This window comes from Perissodus microlepis, chromosome 12 (assembly GCF_051167445.1).
Source record: "Perissodus microlepis isolate ML-2025 ecotype Zambia chromosome 12, ASM5116744v1, whole genome shotgun sequence".
Classification (NCBI taxonomy): domain Eukaryota; kingdom Metazoa; phylum Chordata; class Actinopteri; order Cichliformes; family Cichlidae; genus Perissodus; species Perissodus microlepis.
This window is the reverse complement of record NC_140472.1, coordinates 17,699,695-17,717,780: the sequence shown is the minus strand read 5'-3', so window position 1 is coordinate 17,717,780 and position 18,086 is coordinate 17,699,695. Positions and strand designations below refer to the sequence as shown.

At 41.8% G+C, this 18,086-nt stretch overlaps 1 protein-coding gene across 1 annotated transcript; it reads left to right on the top strand.

Annotated features, from left to right (window-relative positions):
• The first annotated feature begins 80 nt into the window (after positions 1–80).
• Positions 81–18,053, top strand: serinc5 (serine incorporator 5). Its single transcript, XM_084947596.1, has 12 exons — positions 81–302; positions 8,143–8,310; positions 10,770–10,948; positions 11,174–11,256; positions 11,545–11,638; positions 12,584–12,795; positions 13,316–13,408; positions 14,368–14,494; positions 14,964–15,033; positions 15,208–15,244; positions 15,627–15,771; positions 16,267–18,053. Exons 1-12 carry the CDS (start codon positions 276–278, stop codon positions 16,409–16,411), a joined length of 1,380 nt encoding a protein of 459 aa, XP_084803722.1. The 5' UTR covers positions 81–275; the 3' UTR covers positions 16,412–18,053.
• The last annotated feature ends 33 nt before the right edge of the window (positions 18,054–18,086 follow it).

The following is an 18,086-nucleotide window of genomic DNA, read 5'->3' as shown; positions in this document are numbered from 1 at the left end:
TATAACCTATTTAGGCATCTCTCTGATGCTCTCTGTGGCAGAGCCGGTGCAGCTCTGCGCTGAGCCTTGTTGTTTGGCGTTGATGTGCAGTCAGTCAGTCAGTGGGAGGAGAGACCAGAAGAGGAGGGGGGGACAGGAAGGCTGGGTGGACGGAGCAGAAGCGCTTTGGTTCCCCGTGTGTCGCTGATTTTGTGTGGAGGAAGAAGGAAAGCGGCTGAGAAATCCCCGAGCTGTCCTCACTCTGAAACGGATTTTATTTATTCTGTCCCCTCGTCATGTGTACTCCTTGTTGTATCGCGCAGGTGAGTAACAATAGCCGACCCTGACTTACTGTTGTGTGAGTGCGTGTGTTTGTTGCTCTTCAGCGGTTTGAAACGCTGTAACAATGAGACGTGCTCAGCGTTGACCCTTCCCGTATTGTTTACTGTTTTTTGTCCTCGTCTCTCGCCGTTACCGTCGGCTAAAGCCAGCCAGCCTCTGTTCCGAGTCTCGGTGATTCCCGTCAGCCTTATCGAGCTGCCTTTTAATGTAATAACAGCGCGAAATAATTAATTATAACCCCCATTCTTCCTCCTTCTCCTCCTCCTCCTCATTGAGCTGACTGGACAACTTCACTGTAAAGCCGTTAGAGGACAAAGCAAAGCGAGGCAAAACTATGGGAAATGTGGCCGTTAATACAGAAATGTGTTGACGGGTACAGCCAACAACGAGCCATGGCTGTGATTAAGTGAGTGCTGTGGAGGACAGTTACACTTCTTTTTTAAGCACATCTTATTCCCCAGCTCCTAAAACACTGAAACAGATGAAGGAGCTAAAGAAGAGGCTAGCCAGCTGTGGGTCGGTCTAACTTGTTATTTACAGTTATTTACATATATAGGTGCTGAAAGGCTCTGCTGAAAAGTAAACATAGCTATATACCCAACAAAAACAATAAGTCTGTCTTTGTCTTGGTTTCTTTTCTGTTTCGGCACCGTTTTAAATGTGCTTTGTTGCTTTTTGAAGGACAGTTGTTTTGTATCTTTTATTTTTGTAATTATACATCATTAAAGCAGTATTTCTCCGTATAGAATAAACAGTTACTTTTGGGTTGCATACTGTGTGGATTGAAAGCCAACCAAATTTTTGATTACTTTTTGATGTTTAAAGGATTGTTATTTTAAAGCAAACAAATCCCTTAAAGCCACATATGTTCTTGTTTTAGTTTAGTTTGGTTTTTTGTGCCCTGTAATAACAGTAGCGTGACTGTTTGGGCTATTGATTGGTTATAACATTTTCTTGCTTTTGCTGCTTTAAATAATTTGTGGATGTTTGATTTGTTTGCTTGCATCACTTTTATGAGAGGTGCTAGTGCCGTGAAGCTACAGAAATACTTTAAAAGGGTGGTGGTTCAGAGTCAGAGAGGTTTCCTTTCATGCTGAGCGTGTTTTCTACAGCTTACAGATTGGGCTCTGACCAGTGGGTCACCACTGCTGAGCTGATCTGGCTAGGAATTTAATTACATATGCACATCCCTAAACTGAGGGAGGTCACTTCTATTTCCTGCTCTTTTCACAGAGTGGGATTAAAGAGGAAATGAAGGGCAAAGAATAAGATCAGTTTTGTCTTGCTGTGCTGGTGGTGTGCTAATCCCTGTCACAGACACCCCTTTTACTTGCCATCTCTATTAAAGTGTATGCTTGCAATTAACTTCGTGCGTGTGAATATATTTGCCACACTTGAGGTTCAGAGTGGCACAAACTGGTGTGTGGTCTGTTAATTTCCTCCCTGGCTTGAAGGTTGAAATTAGACAAGGGTGGCTGTTGTTTGGGAGAGATCTGAAGGCAGCAGGAAGCACGACGTGGGAGCAGCTCACTTGTAATTTCTTAGTGGGATCAGGGATGTATGCCATGTTGCGATGGGGGCAAGGGCAGGTTGAAGGCTTTAGCTCAGCATTGAGTGGAGTTCAGAGCGCTGCAAAGTGTTGGCTGAAAGTGTGGTGAGAGCACTGAAATCATGTGGGTGTCTTTATGCATCGCAGCCATGGAGCAGTCACCCTTACCAGGGTACAAGAGTCAAGAGGATGGAGTGTCACTTTCTGCAAACATACTGATAAAGAAGTCTTCAGGCCCTCGTTGGAGTGGTGAAAAATCAGAGGAAGTGGTTTGTGAAGAGCCAGCGCCACTCATTCAAACAGAGCTGACCCATCAGTAAATGGGGTCATGACACAGTAGCTGTAAAGCAGCAGCGGGGGTAGGTGATTACCTTTTAAACTCGACTTGTAAAACCAGCCTTAGTGAATTCTGCCTGCAAACATCTGGAGCACTCCTATCCAAAATACATTTCTGGCTCTGTCATATGATCAGAATTACTCTCTAACTGCGTACACATCAGAGATGTCTGCTGTTTTCAACTTCCCCTCAGGAATTTTGCTGTGGTCAGCAGCGAGCAGCAGGAACTTGTTTTCCCAAACCGGGACATGTCTAGCAGCCCTTCATCCCTTTTGTTTCCCACTGAATTGCCACAAACCAGTGTTAATGTCTCTTTCTCAACCTCCCCCTTATCACATATGTCTGTGTTTCTGTAATTTATCCTTTATTATTAGCTGGTTGTGTTTTGAAACTCACAACTGATTCTGAGAAGTGAAACGGCCTCCCGTGTGAACAAAAAAAAAAAGTGATACCGCCTTGTATCTTGACCATCTTCCTGTTCTTGTTTAGTTTGGTTCCTTTGCTTATTTCATGACAAACACCTTCATCTGCTAGAATTTGTTCATTTTTGCTCCTCGCTGTACCACATTTTTTTTTTCTCTTTTGTTACTTTCTTTTCTCTCCACCGGACGAAAGTTTCTCTGTGTTGGTTGTAGCTAGGGGGGTATATTTGCCAAGAGAGAGAGAGCAAAGACCTCCCTTTGTGTACAGGAAACAGTGGAGTGATACATTTTTGCTGTGTGTATACAGCTGCCTAGCTATATAGACAATAGTGGAGCTGTCACTCAACAGTATGAGGGAAAGGGGAGTAGATCTTGGTCTGGAAGCTTGCGCCAACTGGACATGTGAGGAAGATCCCGCATTGTCTTCTGTTGCCCTAAATTTTATTTTGTTTGCTGGTTTCCCGTAACCCGCCTGCAACACAAAGCATTGTAATTTGAGATAACAGGGTGTGTCAGAGCTAGTGGCTTCTCATGATTCAATGTGCTTTGAACAGTGGCCGCTATCATTAAGCTTTAACCAGCAAAAAGTCCCAACGATTTTTAAAGCAGCCAGCTACAGTGTAGTCTGTAAGGATTTGTGTACCAAACTAAAATAGGGCATGGAATAAATAGTGCATAAGATGTGACGAATGAGCGAATCAACATGAGGTTTAAGCTTGCGGGGACGTTGTCGCTCCACATTGTTCCAGTCAGGATGTTTTTGCCTGTTTTCATGAGTCATTCCTGTCAGTGTGTGTGTATGTTTTTCCCAGTTTGCTGTTGGGTGTGCATCATGACACGTCTGCTGATAAACGTAAAGTCACAATCTGAAATCTATACAGCAAAACACAGATACCGAATACATTTATTCTTTTAGAAATCCAGAGTCTGCCAGATGGACTTGTTTACTCACTGTCAGGACTGGTGTCAACTGGCTCTGTATCTGAAATCCTCGTTCTCCTTTGTGGTCCTTACAGTGGTATAGTGTATGACCCATTTCTCTTTGTGTTGCATAAGCGTGGCTATGTGCGGTGGGGTTTACCCCGGTGGGTTTGATTTAGGCCACCCTTTCCATTTCCTGTTTGCACGATGCTCCAGTCCTTTTCATCGTGGGCGCTTTAAGGATGAAAGGCAGCAGAGCATAAAAGAGGGGTGAAAGGAATGTAATCCTCATGAAATCAAACAGCTTACAGCCGTCGCAGATATCGTCTTTGGGTGGAATGCAAGACTGTCGCGTTTGTTATGCAAGTGTCCATCTTTAGGCCAAACTCCCTGTCAAGGAAGCTAATATTATTCAGACTTATTCAGCTTCCTTATTTTAAATGTGATTTTTTGCTAGGTGTATTCTCACCGCTGTGTCCCATCCACCCCGTCTTGATGGATTCTGAGTCGGTATGTCTTTGTGTAAAAGAAAGGCAACATCGTCTTTGCCACCACCTCTAGAAAAGCTGAAGCACTGAGGGGTCAGTGACAAATAGTTAAGGACAGCTGAAGAATACAGACAAAGGGCGAAGAGGACAAAATAAGAAGAAGAAAAGAAATGACATCACTAAATCTTCCAGTAACATGTTGGGGAGGATGAAAGGAATAGGATTAAAATAATGAAACAGAGATTCTGGTGACACGAAAAAGGGAGACATGAAAGTCCCACAATCACAGTGTGGTGAGGTTTTTTTGTGTGGGTTGTGAGAGTCTAGGCTTAATTTAACTCTAGACCAGACTAGCGCTTTGCTAGTAGCCATGTGTCATCTTTAATGTGTCATGGTATGCCGCTCTATGGGACAGATGGGGGACTGCTGTTGATATTTAAGTAGGGCTGCAAACTGCTGATCCGCCAACCACCTGTCGATATGCTGGTGGGGCAGTGGAGGAGATGGTGGGTGCTTCATCGAGTGGGTAGGGTCAACGCTGGTTTCCATGGATACCCTTTTGTCTCTGTGTGTGGTGGAATTCCTCGAGACGTTGCCCCTTCTCATGACACCCCCTCTCTCTGTCAGCTCTGCAGAGTTTACCGTTGGGCCCCCGTGCTGCGTGCAGTCCGCTGGTGAAACACCCCCTAACTAATTAAATCTAAACACCCTCACAACCTAAATTGTTCTGTTTTTTTCTTGGTTACTTTCAGTCTGTTGTGGCTAATTAATCACCCATTGAGATAGACGTGGGTGCAGCAGAGAAAGAGGAAACCGTTTATTCTCTTAAGCTGTGTGTTGAGGCCGGGAGGCACATAGGCTCATCCTTATTCTCATGCTTGAATAAACCAACACGGTTGGTATTTCTCCTATACTGACCTCTCTTCAATGGCTCCCAGTTAATTGAATTTAAAGTCCTCCTCCTCCTCAGGTACAAGGTGTTGATTAATCAGGGCCCATCTTATCTTAATGACCTCATAGTACCATATCACCCCATTATGAAGTCACACACATCTTCACACCTGAAGCAGAATTTATGGTTCAGCACAAGTAGCACGTTCATGATACACTGACAGTCCAGGGATGGCCCGTCTGCTTGCAGGGAGTGCTTGCTGTCGATGAAGACATTGTATGTCTTCTATGTGGTACAACCGGTTTTAGGACACTTTTGCTTTTGTGCTGTTGTTGTTTGCCGTTTCACGTTTCTGCCAATATCAGTACTGATACCTTTGATTCAGCAATCAACTGTATCTTTTTTCAATGTTTAATTCATTTTGAAACGATCAATTAAAAAATCTTCCTCTTACACACTAAGTCCATACTCCTTAGTTGAAACATTTTATTATTTACTTAAAATGTTAGCCAGCATAGTGAAAAAAGGACGGATTCTCTGGCAACAACTTTTCCAACAAGCTAAATACTTGAAGAAGGCGTTGATGATGCTGTCTATGTCTTACTAAAAGTTTCATCATCATTCACAGGTTAAACTTCTTTTACACTGTCGACAGACGTGCTAATGTTAGCTCCAGGTCTTCCGCTGTTTGGCTTTCATTCTATCAAACACAATATGCACTTCAGTTTTTAGATATATTTTGTTTAACCAGGTGTTTCCTTAGATTAGACGTGTTCCACGACAGATGTTGCAGACAGGATTGTCTCTGTCTTGTTTTAAAAAGTGTGACCGCACCTGAGGCTACGTTGGGCTGGCTCCTGCCACCATTGCCCTGTTACATCTGCAACACATTGCAAGAGTGATGTCACACGGCCACGTGATGTGCTGTAATGACATAAAACTGTCTGTACCCTGAAATGTCTCAAGTTCATTACACAGCTCTAGCATGAACATGCATTAATGAATCATTCAGTCATTCCTTCTAAATTAGGTTTAGTATGCCTTAGACTTAGTCCTGTATAATAAAAGCCAAAAATACCCATAAAGCTTCTGCTTTATGGTTGCTTTTTGCAGAACTGAAGCTGGCATGTGAATATTTGTTTGTTTGCTTTGGGGGATTTTTTGTACATTTTGACCACCTACAAAAGAGTCAAACAATTCAGTGTTTACATGCATACTGTAGAGAGGCAGTAAAACTAAAACGGTGCTACTTGTAGACCAGACAGTGTTGCAGAGCTGCTTTGTAACCTCAGTACACCCTAGCTATATTATACACTTACATAGGACACAACCTCCTAGAAGTAAGATAAGGCCGCTGTTTTGACTAAAATACAAAGTGACGTGATCTCACTAGGATGCATTAGCATGTCTGTAGGGAAACAAAAACATATTAACCAACAAAGCATCAGATAAACACTCATTTCCGGTCTTATACAAGAAGACACACCGCTTAAAAATGCAGATGCAGAAATACGTATACATAAAAAATACTTTCATCTTTTAATTTTAAGGCAAAAAATTTTTTAAATGTGGGCACATTGGCCTATAAGCTAATGCCATTAGACAGTGTGCAACCTTCATTGGATGTTCCAGTCCACAGAAATGGCACCGTCATTATTGCCATTTGCTTATAATTTACTGCCTTTCACCTAATGCCATAATTACAGGAGCTAATTTCATAGCTCAAGAAAGATTTTGCTCTGTCCCAAAGGAGGAGAGTGGATTAATTTAGAAATGGAAATGGTGCGTACAAGCCCTCCACCCCTGACTAAAACTGTGTTGTGGGAAGCAGTCAGGCATGGTGAGAACTTTGGTGCCACCACACCTGACTGCTCCCCACAACAAAGTTTTGCTTCTCACCATAGAAGTTTATTCTGCATGGTGAGGGGTAGGAAGCTTACAAAAGCAGGGTGGGGTGGCTACAGAAAGACCCAGTGCTGTAGAATTATAGAGCCTCTTCTTTCCTAAAGGACACAAGGCCTGCCTTTATGTAACTGTCCTCCTCCTATATGACCGCCTATCAGAAGAAACAGAGTAGGCCTCTGTGTGTGTGTGTGTGTGTGTTCAGACAACTGCCGTCACTGTCTTGTAATCCTCAAAAGTTTCTTCTGTGAAGGAAAGAGAGGGCTCTGACTGAAGCATGAATGGGGATCCTTTTTTTTATGTTATTCACTGTTCAGTAGAAAACAAACTCAGTTAAGTGCTGAGTGTAAAGCATGGAAAGCTTTTTAATACAATGAAGTTTGCCCTAATAGGGTTGCACAACACCACTGAAACTCATCTGCAATAGCAAACAAAACTGTTTGGTTTCCCACAGACCAGATAGATTTGAAACTGCTGATACGGTAACTAAAAGTAAAAGATTTGCAATGCATCTCATGAAGACAACTCAGGAAACCTCCTTTAACGTTCCTTGTACGGTTTATTGACTAAGAGGATTTAAGCTGAGAATTTTAGTTTTAGATCATTTTGTTATCTCTGCTGTGTGCATGTTGCATGTCAGTCTGACCTGGTCCTGTTATTCTGATAACAATTTTTTCTTTCTCATGCAATTTGCCTTAACTGAATAGAGTCTAAGGGTGGAGTGTTAAAATGTTCATAATATGATATTTGACTTTATATCAGTTGAAGTGATGGGATTAAATATGACATATAACTATCAAACATTTCATACTGTGTGCAGATATCATGGCATGCATGTCTTTTCATCCACATGTAGTTAAATGGACTGGTTCCTGTATAGTAATTTTGTGCTCGAATTGAGTACTCTTGAGAGTTTTATACAACACATAAGCACCGTTTTCTATGTAATATTTACACAGTCCAATAAATTGATCGGAAGCAACTCTGGGTTCTTGCGCAGGAATACTTTTAGCGCGCAGGTATTCCTGGGCAGTCTCCTATCCAAGTACTAACCAGGCCTGACAAGATTGGGCATGCTCAGGGTGGTGGAGACATAAGCCAATTTCAGGGAATATTTTTCTACCAGTTTACTTTTATCCAGTGAAACTGCTGAGAGAGATAACTGCACTGACGCCTGGTTTTCCCAGCTCCGCCAAAAAACACATAACGTCTGTATGAGAAGCTGCTTAAAGTTCTGAAGAGTGATAATAAAGTTGTTGTTGTTGTCCCTCTCTCTCTTCCACCTTTTCTGCCTTGTTCTCTGCATGCAGCTGGCCTGCTGCTGCGGCTCAGCGGCCTGCTCGTGCTGCTGTAAGTGCTGCCCGAAGATCAAACAATCCACAGGGACCCGAATCATGTATGCCTTGTACTTCCTGTTGGTCACCGTCCTCTGTGCTGTCATGATGTCGCCCACTGTGGAGCAAGCGTTGAAAGAGAACGTGAGTACATATATCACATCATTCTCTCAAAATGCATGCATACTCTTTGTTTTGCCAACAACCCTCCCCACCCCCAAAATGTAATTACATTATATATCAATAAAGGACTTAAATAGGACATGCTCAGTGGATGGCATATCTAAAAAAGAAATAATAATTGAAGTAAGTTTTTTTTTTTAATTACAGTAATGTAAACTACATTATAGATTATGACTCCTGGGTCTTCAGTAGATAGAAACAGTTGAACATGGTGAATTGGTCCCCGTTCACCATTTCCCCCATATATGCTGTACAAACTGCATTATAGAGGGCCAGTGTGTTTCTCGATAGGTGTGGAGTCTTCTTTAAGATATTGTTAAATGTCCTCCTGATGGCTGTGTCCCGTGTGTGTTATTTCTGCCTTTTTTTTTTGTCTCTGTAAGGATTTTTTCCTGTCTTTGAAGTCTTAATTCTGTCCCTCGCTTTTTGAAATGTCAGCTCGCAGCCTCTGGTAAACAAAAGAATAAAAACCTCAATACTGTGACCTTTTACACAGTTTCGCCTCACTCTTTAGTCTGTACACTCTTCTCCGGCTTCACACTTTTTCACCTCCTGAAAATGAAACTGAACTGAGCGGAAAGTGTAACAAGAACAAAAACATTTTGAACCAGATTTTGTCATGTGGTTGAACAATTTTGTTCACCGTCTGCTCTAAACAACAAGGCCAGCAGCCTCTATGCTAACACTGCCGATGCTAACAGGAAAAATGAAAATTTTACAGTATTGCTATGGGCAAAACAGACATCCTGCTATTTTAACAGATATGTGTATCTACACAGCAGCAAGGCCACAGCTCTGAGGACACGAGTCCTGCCTGGTAGGTTTTGTTTGTTTTAAGAGCCTATCAAGCCTTTGAAGTGGAGACGATAAACTCTTTCGTGAACCTTTGCTTTCTTCTCTGAATGAACGAAATGAAAGATGACCTCCAGTGACTGTTTCTAAAAAAAAATCCCATTAAACTGGAATGCCACGATAACGGCTGTTGTCTGCTACAATATAGTTATCCTTGTCATCTGGGAGAGTCAGACTGTCAACACAGTGTGTAGATATAGTCTGGAACAAGGTCTCAGAGGTGATGTCCTGGTTCACTGATACACTGCTCGCTCGCTGACTCACATTTTATATTGATCTCAGGATAAACAGGAAATAATGATGTTTCTATCTCTGGGAAAGATGTCTTGAGCTGACTGTGTTACCATGGCACTAGCCAGGCTTGCTTGAGTCAAAGTGATATTTGTAGGTGATCTTCTTTTTTTTTCACCAGTCTCCTTCTTCTGCAGTTTTTCTTCCTTTCTGCCAGTGTCTACAGTGCAGTAATAAAACTACTCCCTACTGTGTGTCTCTTTGTGAATGGAGCCCCTGTAAAAGACTCATCCAAGGCACAAAATGGCCTCTGATAGCCCCACACAAAGCCTACTGACTCACACACGCACCCATAAACACACTGTCAGTCACACACCGAGCACAGTGGGAAGTCCCAGCTAAGAGAGCAGTCATTGTGCGTATGAGAGCGCCGGTCTTTTCTCAAGAGATTTACAGCAGTCCGAAACAGCCGGCCCCATTTCCCTCCTTAATCACAACACCATGGACATGCTAATATGGTCCTTAACCTGAGACAAAAGCTCCAAAAATGGGCTTTTTGCCTTACTTGTGATCTGGCTCTGGACTTTGCTAACACAATGAGGTGATGACAGCTCAATCCGCCGGCATCTCACCCGTGTGTCCAACTTTCAAGGATTCTGCCAGTAATTAGTAAAGCCGAGTTAAGCAATTTATTATCCCCAAGTAAAGATTTGAAACGCTCTCAAAAAGCAGTGTTTGCTTGAAAAGCACGTTTTGTACTCGTCCCTCAGCTCGTTCCGGTGAAGGGGAACGACGTATCGAGTCCCTTCTGTTGGCTCTCTGCCACAGACGCGCAGTCTTCTGTTGAATGTCACAGCAAGGTCCTTATCTTTGATACCTTAACTCCAGTTTTGTATTACGCAGCTCACTGTAGTTCTGAAAAGTCTTTTGCAGTTTATTTTAAGAGGAATCTCCATGTTTTTCTTGCTCGTGCTGTCTGTGTTCTCCCCTCTTCCCATTTCCTCTGACTCGCTGACAAAAGGCGGTTAATTTATTCATCCATGTCTTTTGTTTGTGTACACTGACAGTTAGTTGTAAGGCCCCTTTAACAGGCTGTAGAGAGTGAAGGATGAAAGAGGGCTCCACAGAGAGAAAGAGGGGTTGTTGTTGCTGCCTGTTCTCTCTTTCTGCTCCTTTAGGGGCGTGACGCTCAGAATAGATGGACACTATTGGGCCCTTTCACCGAGGCCTCATACTAGACAAACATGAGCAGAGGTGGGTTGCTTTTCACTGACATGACATGATGATCTAATTTGAGTATTTTGGGGGTTTTGGGTTGTTTTTTTCCCCCCAATTAGATCCCCTTCTATGCTGAGTTTTGCCAGACAGTGAATGCAGGAGAAGACTGCAAAACTCTGGTTGGATACGCTGCTGTGTACAAGGTGTGCTTTGGCATGGCCTGCTTCTTCTTCTTCTTCTGTATCTTCACTATACGGGTCAACAACAGCACGGGCTGCCGGGCAGCCGTACATAATGGGTAAGAAGAATTTGTTTAATCTTCTATCAAAAAAAGCAGCCGCATTCATAATATTGAACAAGAGTCACAAGTAAAGGCAACGCGAGATTTGTTAAATTTGTTATTTTTGGATTTATTGCATTAAATATTCTGCTGTGTCTCAGTTGTCAGTAATCATTGTTTTTATGGTGTTATTTTATCTGCATTTTCCCCCTTTTTTATAACATTATCACCGCCTTGATTCAGATTCTGGTTACTGAAGTTTATCGCGCTGGTGGCGTGTTGCGCTGGAGGCTTCTTCCTCCCCAATGAGTCAACATTCCTGGAAGGTAAAAGCTGAACGCTCAGCTTGAGGCTTCAATACTGTAAAGTTTTCTTTTAAAGCTTAAATAAGTAAAGTGGTGCATTAGGTAACCTAACATAGAGCTGTGTAAATGTATGTAAAGTAACAAACAACTTCCTGTGTCATCTGACCTGAATAAACTTTCACAAATGTCACTGTAACTCTATCTATTTATGGAGCACAATTTCAATACTGGCACAGCTTGCCTGGCAAGTAGCTCTTGTCATCAGTTAAACAATTGTCTCTGTCTCTTTCTCTTCTCATTTTGGCTCAGTTTGGCGCTACATAGGAGCCGTTGGCGGGTTCTTTTTCCTATTGATCCAGCTCATGCTGTTGGTGGAGTTTGCACACAGATGGAACGCAAACTGGTGAGAGCAACATTTCTTCTCTCATCACCTTCCTCTTCAGTCCCTGGTTCACTGTGTGAAATAAGACCACTGTAATGCTTTTTGTTTGACTTTTAAGAAATGCAGAAAGTGTGATTTGGTGGGTGGAGGGCAGGCCTGGCAGCAGGCCAGTGCTGTGTTAGATTCACAGGATGTATATGGTTTAGGAATTCCCACTTCCTACACACAAAATCCAGCAGATTGGTTTCTAAAAACCAGCGCAACCTCTCAATAAAAACAGATTTTCAGATCAAGAAAAATCAGTGAGAAGGCACAAAGCTGTATTCACTTCTTCCCTTTTAGTTGAATTCTTTTATGTGCCTTTTTGTTTTTCTTAACTTAACCTACACCATTCTGTTCATACTTCATGCCTGCACAGTGTGATCGGGGTCACTTTTGTCCAAAAAGTCCCTCGTAATAAGTGTTTATAGTGAATTTTGAAATACGGATCTATTGAGAATGCAAAAACAGTTTATATGCAATTTTTACTAAATTAACACAATTCATAAACTTCCTCTACATTTTTGTTTTATTTTATTTTTCCATGTTCCCAAAATGGCTTCAGTTAACTTTTTTCAAGAGTCTAGTTGTTGTTTTCAGTTCAGTTTTTCATTAGCTATAATAACCTCGGCTCACACACGGTGTTATTTATAATTATTAGTAATCATTCAACAACGCTTAACACTCAGATCACAAAAACTCTGCATATTGGGGCATGAGTGTATGTGAAGGGCCCTTTATGTTGTTTTACTCGTCCCCACTTACACTTTGTCACCACTGACCCATTATAAAGTACCCACAGACAGTTTCATGAGTCCCTAAAACCAACACTGACCCACACAGGTAGAACTAAAATTGAGTCAAACGTGACCTGGAAAAGCATGTGATTTTTTTTCTCTCTTAGCTTTTTGCTCTTTCTGTTTGCAGGTATTCAGGAGTGAAGTATAACCGCCTGTGGTACGCAGCACTGGCCTTTGTGACTCTGGTTCTGTTCAGTGTTGGAGTCGGAGCCGTAATCTTCATGGGTATTTTCTACACTCACCCCGAGGCTTGTCTACTCAATAAGATTTTTCTGGGCATCAACGGCAGCCTCTGCCTCGTCGTCTCCCTGCTGGCCATCTCCCCGTTCATACAGAAATGTAAGGACCTGTTCTACCAGGCACAGCATCGAATTTGACTCAGTTAAATTAAAATACACAAATTTGCATTTCAGGTGGGGCTAATAGTTGTATAGCCTAGAAGTTTCATGTGGCAAGATGTTTGTAATACAATACACAATTGTGGCTCAAGAGTTGGGAGTTCGCCTTGTAATCGGAAGGTTGCTGGTTCGAGCCCCGGCTTGGACAGTCTCGGTCGTTGTGTCCTTGGGCAAGACACTTCACCCGTCGCCTACTGGTGGTGGTCAGAGGGCCCGGTGGCCCCAGTGTCCGGCAGCCTCGCCTCTGTCAGTGCGCCCCAGGGTGGCTGTGGCTACAATGTAGCTTGCCATCACCAGTGTGTGAATGGGTGGATGACTGAACGTGTAAAGTGCTTTGGGGTCCTTAGGGACTAGTAAAGCGCTATACAAATACAGGCCATTTACCATTTTTACTTAATAATAATAAGTTCTTATAGTATTATTATTATTGTATGAAAATTCCCACATTTGTGTCCCTGCAGTGCAGCCCAACTCAGGACTTTTGCAGCCAGGAGTCATCACTGTCTATGTCATGTACCTCACCTTCTCAGCCTTTTCCAGCAAGCCAAAAGAAAGTGAGTATGCACAATAATGCATCTTCACATTGGTGATCACATTATTGGGTGTCAGCTTAAAAACTGATTATTTATGTTAAGTCACAGGTTAGGCTTTGACAAAGTTAGCATTTGCAAAGCTCTTATGAACACCTTCTCATGTTCAATACACCCATCCATCCTTCCATGGAGAGCTGTTTGCCTAATGTACAGTCATTTAACTTTGTTTACAGCAGAATTTGAGGTTTTTTCCCTTAAGTATGGCAGCAATTAACCATGAACAGGAAAAGAGATTCCCACAAGCACATATGCACATGCTGTGAAATGGAAACTGTGCAGCCCAGCAAGAGCAAAGTTGTTCACAAAGCCCACCACCTTTTTTTCTTTCAGTGAACTTTGCAAATGCAGTTTTTTTTGTTTTTGTAGTGACTGTTTTACAGATCTTAATTTTTACAGCATGAAATGATGTTCATAAATAAAAAAAATGCATCAGGAAAAGCGATAAAGGCTTAACTCAAAGTTTAGGTGAGAGTTTTAGAGGGAGTACCGGTAGTGATTATGTGACCACAAATTAAACTGTATATAGATGTTTGTGAATTTGCAATTTAATATATAATGGATAATCTACACTGAGATAAATATGTGCAAAAAAGTTATTGTAAATGTTTGGACATGTTAGGACACAAAGTAAATGTCAGGACATGCCTCCTACTCATAACAGTTAGCCTACATACTGTTAGAAAGGCGGTTGTTTTTGGACCAACTTTCCATTTTTCCTTCTTTTTTTTCCCTTTCATTGCTGCTAACATGGTGCCAGAACGCGCACACACACAAGCACAAGCATAGGCTGCATTTTTCACAATATCCTTACTCCCTATAATACTCCAATTCCAAAGAACTCCATCAAACAGTTGTACTCCCTGCTATTTCTTTCAACTCTTCAATCATCTGTCTCTGTCTGCATATTTCTGTCTGTCTAGTGGTGGTAATCGATGGTGTGAACACTACCGTATGTGTGTTCCCCTTCAACTCTGGGACAGAAAGCGACAAAAAGATTGTCACTGGACTGGGAACCGTCATCCTGTTTGGCTGTGTCCTTTACTCTTGGTAAGACATACACAATTCCTGCCTCTCTTTTTTGCTAACGAGCACAGATGCACATTTTCTCTTTAATACTTGTTGTTTGTTATTTCATTGATTTGATCATATAGAGATATTACAGTCCAAACCTTTTAATAGCACTTCTGCTACAGGTGATGTGGAATAAAATTTACTTCATGGTAAGCTGTGGGGACACAGACAGGCTAGTTTGGATTGGCTGTGACTCTGAAGAGGCAGCACGTGATTGGCTATGGCTGAGCGAGACAAGAACTATGACTCTTTGCTTTTGTTCACATATGTTTTCCATCAAGTGGAGGCATCCTGTCTCTTGTGGCCATTCCCCGAATAGAAGGAAATTGGACTCTGCAGCAATCTCAAACTGCAAATTACTGGGGGGGAATGCAGAGTGACGGAATTACAGTCTTGCTTCCTTTCATCTCTCTCTTTTCTTTCTCTTTGTCCACTCTACCTCTAGCTTGACGTCCACCACTCGACGAAGCTCAGCGGCGCTCAGAGTGTGTAGGAACACTGAGCCAGAGACAGAGGTAAATGCACAGCCTCACTGTGTGTGGGTTAATTAAATGTGCAGACTGGTTAAATACATACCTACCAGGCATTAGATGCCCTTAGTAAATGGAACAAATTAAGCCCAGGATACACATCTCTCATATATTTAGTCCCAACTCAGTGGTAACCTGAATGTTTCCTTTACCTTACAGAGAGCTCGCTGCTGTTTCTGCTTTGGAGATGACACAGGTGAGGAAAGTCAAATAATCCCTCCTCCTTCTCCAACATCTTTCTTTCTTTGCCTGGCAGCAGCCTCTCTTTGGCCTGTCTGTCTGTACACGTATAGACTCAGCCATGGTGTTTGCACACACACGGGGTATTGCTATTCCTCAGCCAGACTGAGTACGGTGAGAAAACATTGGTCAGCAAGCGTAGATGATGTCACTGTTACTAGGTTAGTATTACACTGTAAAACAAGATCGGGGTAAGTGGGATTGTGGGCAGGCTAACACTGCCACCTGCTGGAAATAAAGTTGCAGTGTTGAGAAACAGCCACGAGAAAAGTACCACCCTTTTAACTGACATTTTTACACATTAAATGTGTCCCTGACCCAACTGCACTGCTTTTCAGAAGAATACGATGAGGAGAAGACGGGTTCAGGCCAGAATGTGGTGTATGATGAGAGAGAGGGAACCATCTACAGCTACGCCTTCTTTCACTTTGTCTTCTTCCTTGGCTCCCTCTATGTCATGATGACCGCCACCAACTGGTTTCAGTAAGTGATTCCCATACATACTAACCTCAAAACAGACATCTTCACACATTTAGCAACATAATTACTGAACTGAAGTGTTTCTGTAGATGTTTCTGTCACTTTGACAGCAGACCTCTGAAAAATATTGAAATCAAAGCTTCACTTTGGCACTGAAACATTTCTTATGTCTGCTATGTGTCTGTTTGGTTTCCTTTTTCTGCTGCATATCTTTATTTGACTGGGCTTTTTGAGGGGTGTTTTTTTAGACTTGCAAAGCTGTCCTCTTTATTAATCTCTGAAGAGGATGCACTTAGTATATTCGTCTGTTTATTCTGCTTTGGTCTCGTGGCCTTCATCAAAGCATCAGTGCTCTCTTTTTGCCTTTTTATTTTAGTGCACTGAGTCCTCAGGTTTTTGTGTTTACACTGCCTTTAATGCACCTCATCAGCTCTGTCTTGAAGAGAAGAACCAGAGTGTGCGTGTTTGCTTAGTTCTCTCACCGCGTGTCTCTTGCAGCTACGACGACCACAAGATTGAGAAGCTTTTGGACGGGAGCTGGTCAGTGTTCTGGATCAAGATGGCCTCCTGTTGGGTGTGTCTCATCCTCTACATGTGGACCCTCGTCGCCCCCATCGTCTGCCCAAAGCGCTTTGTGGCCTAGTTGTAACATCACTTGTGGTCTGGATGTGGCCGGGCGGAAGCTTACACTCTGGGCCGAGAGACTACCACAGACCTCCCTTACCTTGAAACACAACCCTACACTACCCTCAGTGTTTGAAATGGAGGATTATCTGTTGCCTTTTATTTTATATGCTAGTGTTTACTTTGTTTTACAATGTTAAGCTGTTAATACCTTGATGGTGATTTTTTTGTATTATTATTATTTCTTTTAGTACCACTGACACGCAAAGTTTTCTATGGCTTACAGGTTTGAAACTAGATAAAGAATCATGGGATTTGAGTTACATTGGGAATCATTCAACCCCTAAAGATGACTTCAGACCTGAAAGTGTGTTTCTTTATGTGTCTCTCTTGCTTTCACGCTCACCCAGGCATTTTAGTTCTGTACAGTCAGATCACAAAGTTGTATCAAGGTTTTGGGACATATTTATTTCAAGTTTAAGATGTTACAGAAGATATTGTATTTATTTAAATGTGTCTTAAGGAATCAAAAAAGGAATACGGTGTGAACTGAATTAGATTTGTCCCTGACTCTGTTGAAGAACTCATCTCTCAGGCTCGTGTTTAAGCTGTACATGTTGACGCTTTGTTATATTGTGCCCTTTTGTAGAGGTTTTCTATGCAACAGCTCTTTTTAATATTAGACACTCTGTGTTGTGAAGTTTCCACTTAGATTCAAAGCAAAATGTTTAAGGTTTTAATATGTCAGTGCTCCCTTTGAGCCAGATCTTTTCTTAGGAAAATTTCATGTCATTGAAAGGTTTCCAGTCATCGTCGCTGTTGTACACGGCAGCACTCTTAAAAAAATCAACCTGACTAACGCAAGAGTGACGTTAGCGGAGCGCCACCTCTCTCAAAGAGCTGCAGTGACACAGATGAGAAACATTTGCCAAAGGTAGATGTCAGAAAACCAGAAAATACTTAGTTTACTCATTTCTTTACTAATCTGTTACAGAGAAACATCTCACTGAAAGCATTATATATTTGCATGCATACATAGACACTTAAACCAGCTGTTTTCTGTACAGTTATAAGTGCTTTCTGCCTCGTCTTTGTTACATGCGTCCATTTTATCATTGTGGTCAGAATAAAGTAGCACGACCGCTTTTATCAGCAAGTTATTCAACACTGGATGTTGAGTTTACTGCCGAATTTACATACATACCTGTTTCAGAGGGTCTCCTGTGTTAATTATGTAACTGTTTTTTTTTATTGTATAAAAATACAAGATATATTACACAAGCAAATCCTTTTTTGTATCTAATTCCTTCAGTTCTTGCTTTTCTTTTGTCTAATTGGATTCCTAACATGTTTTTTTTTTTTTTTTTTTTTTTTTATAATTTCTATGTACATTTTGGAAAACCATCCAAGATGTGTGGAAGCTTTTTGTTTGAATTTTTTTGCTTTATATAACTTTTTTCCCCTGCCTTTTAATTATTGGTATGAATGTAGACATTTTGTGGTGCTGAGCAACTTTGATATATTAAAAAAATGAATCAAAAGACCCACTGTGAAGGCTGTATACTACCACAGAAACATCTTGTATGCTTGAAATAAATCGAAGTAGGTGCCATGGAGTTTGCATTGCTCGCACTCTTTCAATAAAACATCCATTGATACAACACAGGGTGTCTTTATTTATTAACTGTAATAAT

What these genes read in the sequence shown, in the direction of transcription:
- serinc5 (XM_084947596.1), top strand. Translation starts at nt 276, where the DNA reads ATGTGTACTCCTTGTTGTATCGCGCAG. An exon ending in CGGGCAGCCGTACATAATGG is followed by an intron (nt 10,949 to 11,173) that starts GTAAGAAGAATT and finishes GCCTTGATTCAG; the next exon opens with ATTCTGGTTACTGAAGTTTA. An exon ending in CTGCTTTGGAGATGACACAG is followed by an intron (nt 15,245 to 15,626) that starts GTGAGGAAAGTC and finishes ACTGCTTTTCAG; the next exon opens with AAGAATACGATGAGGAGAAG.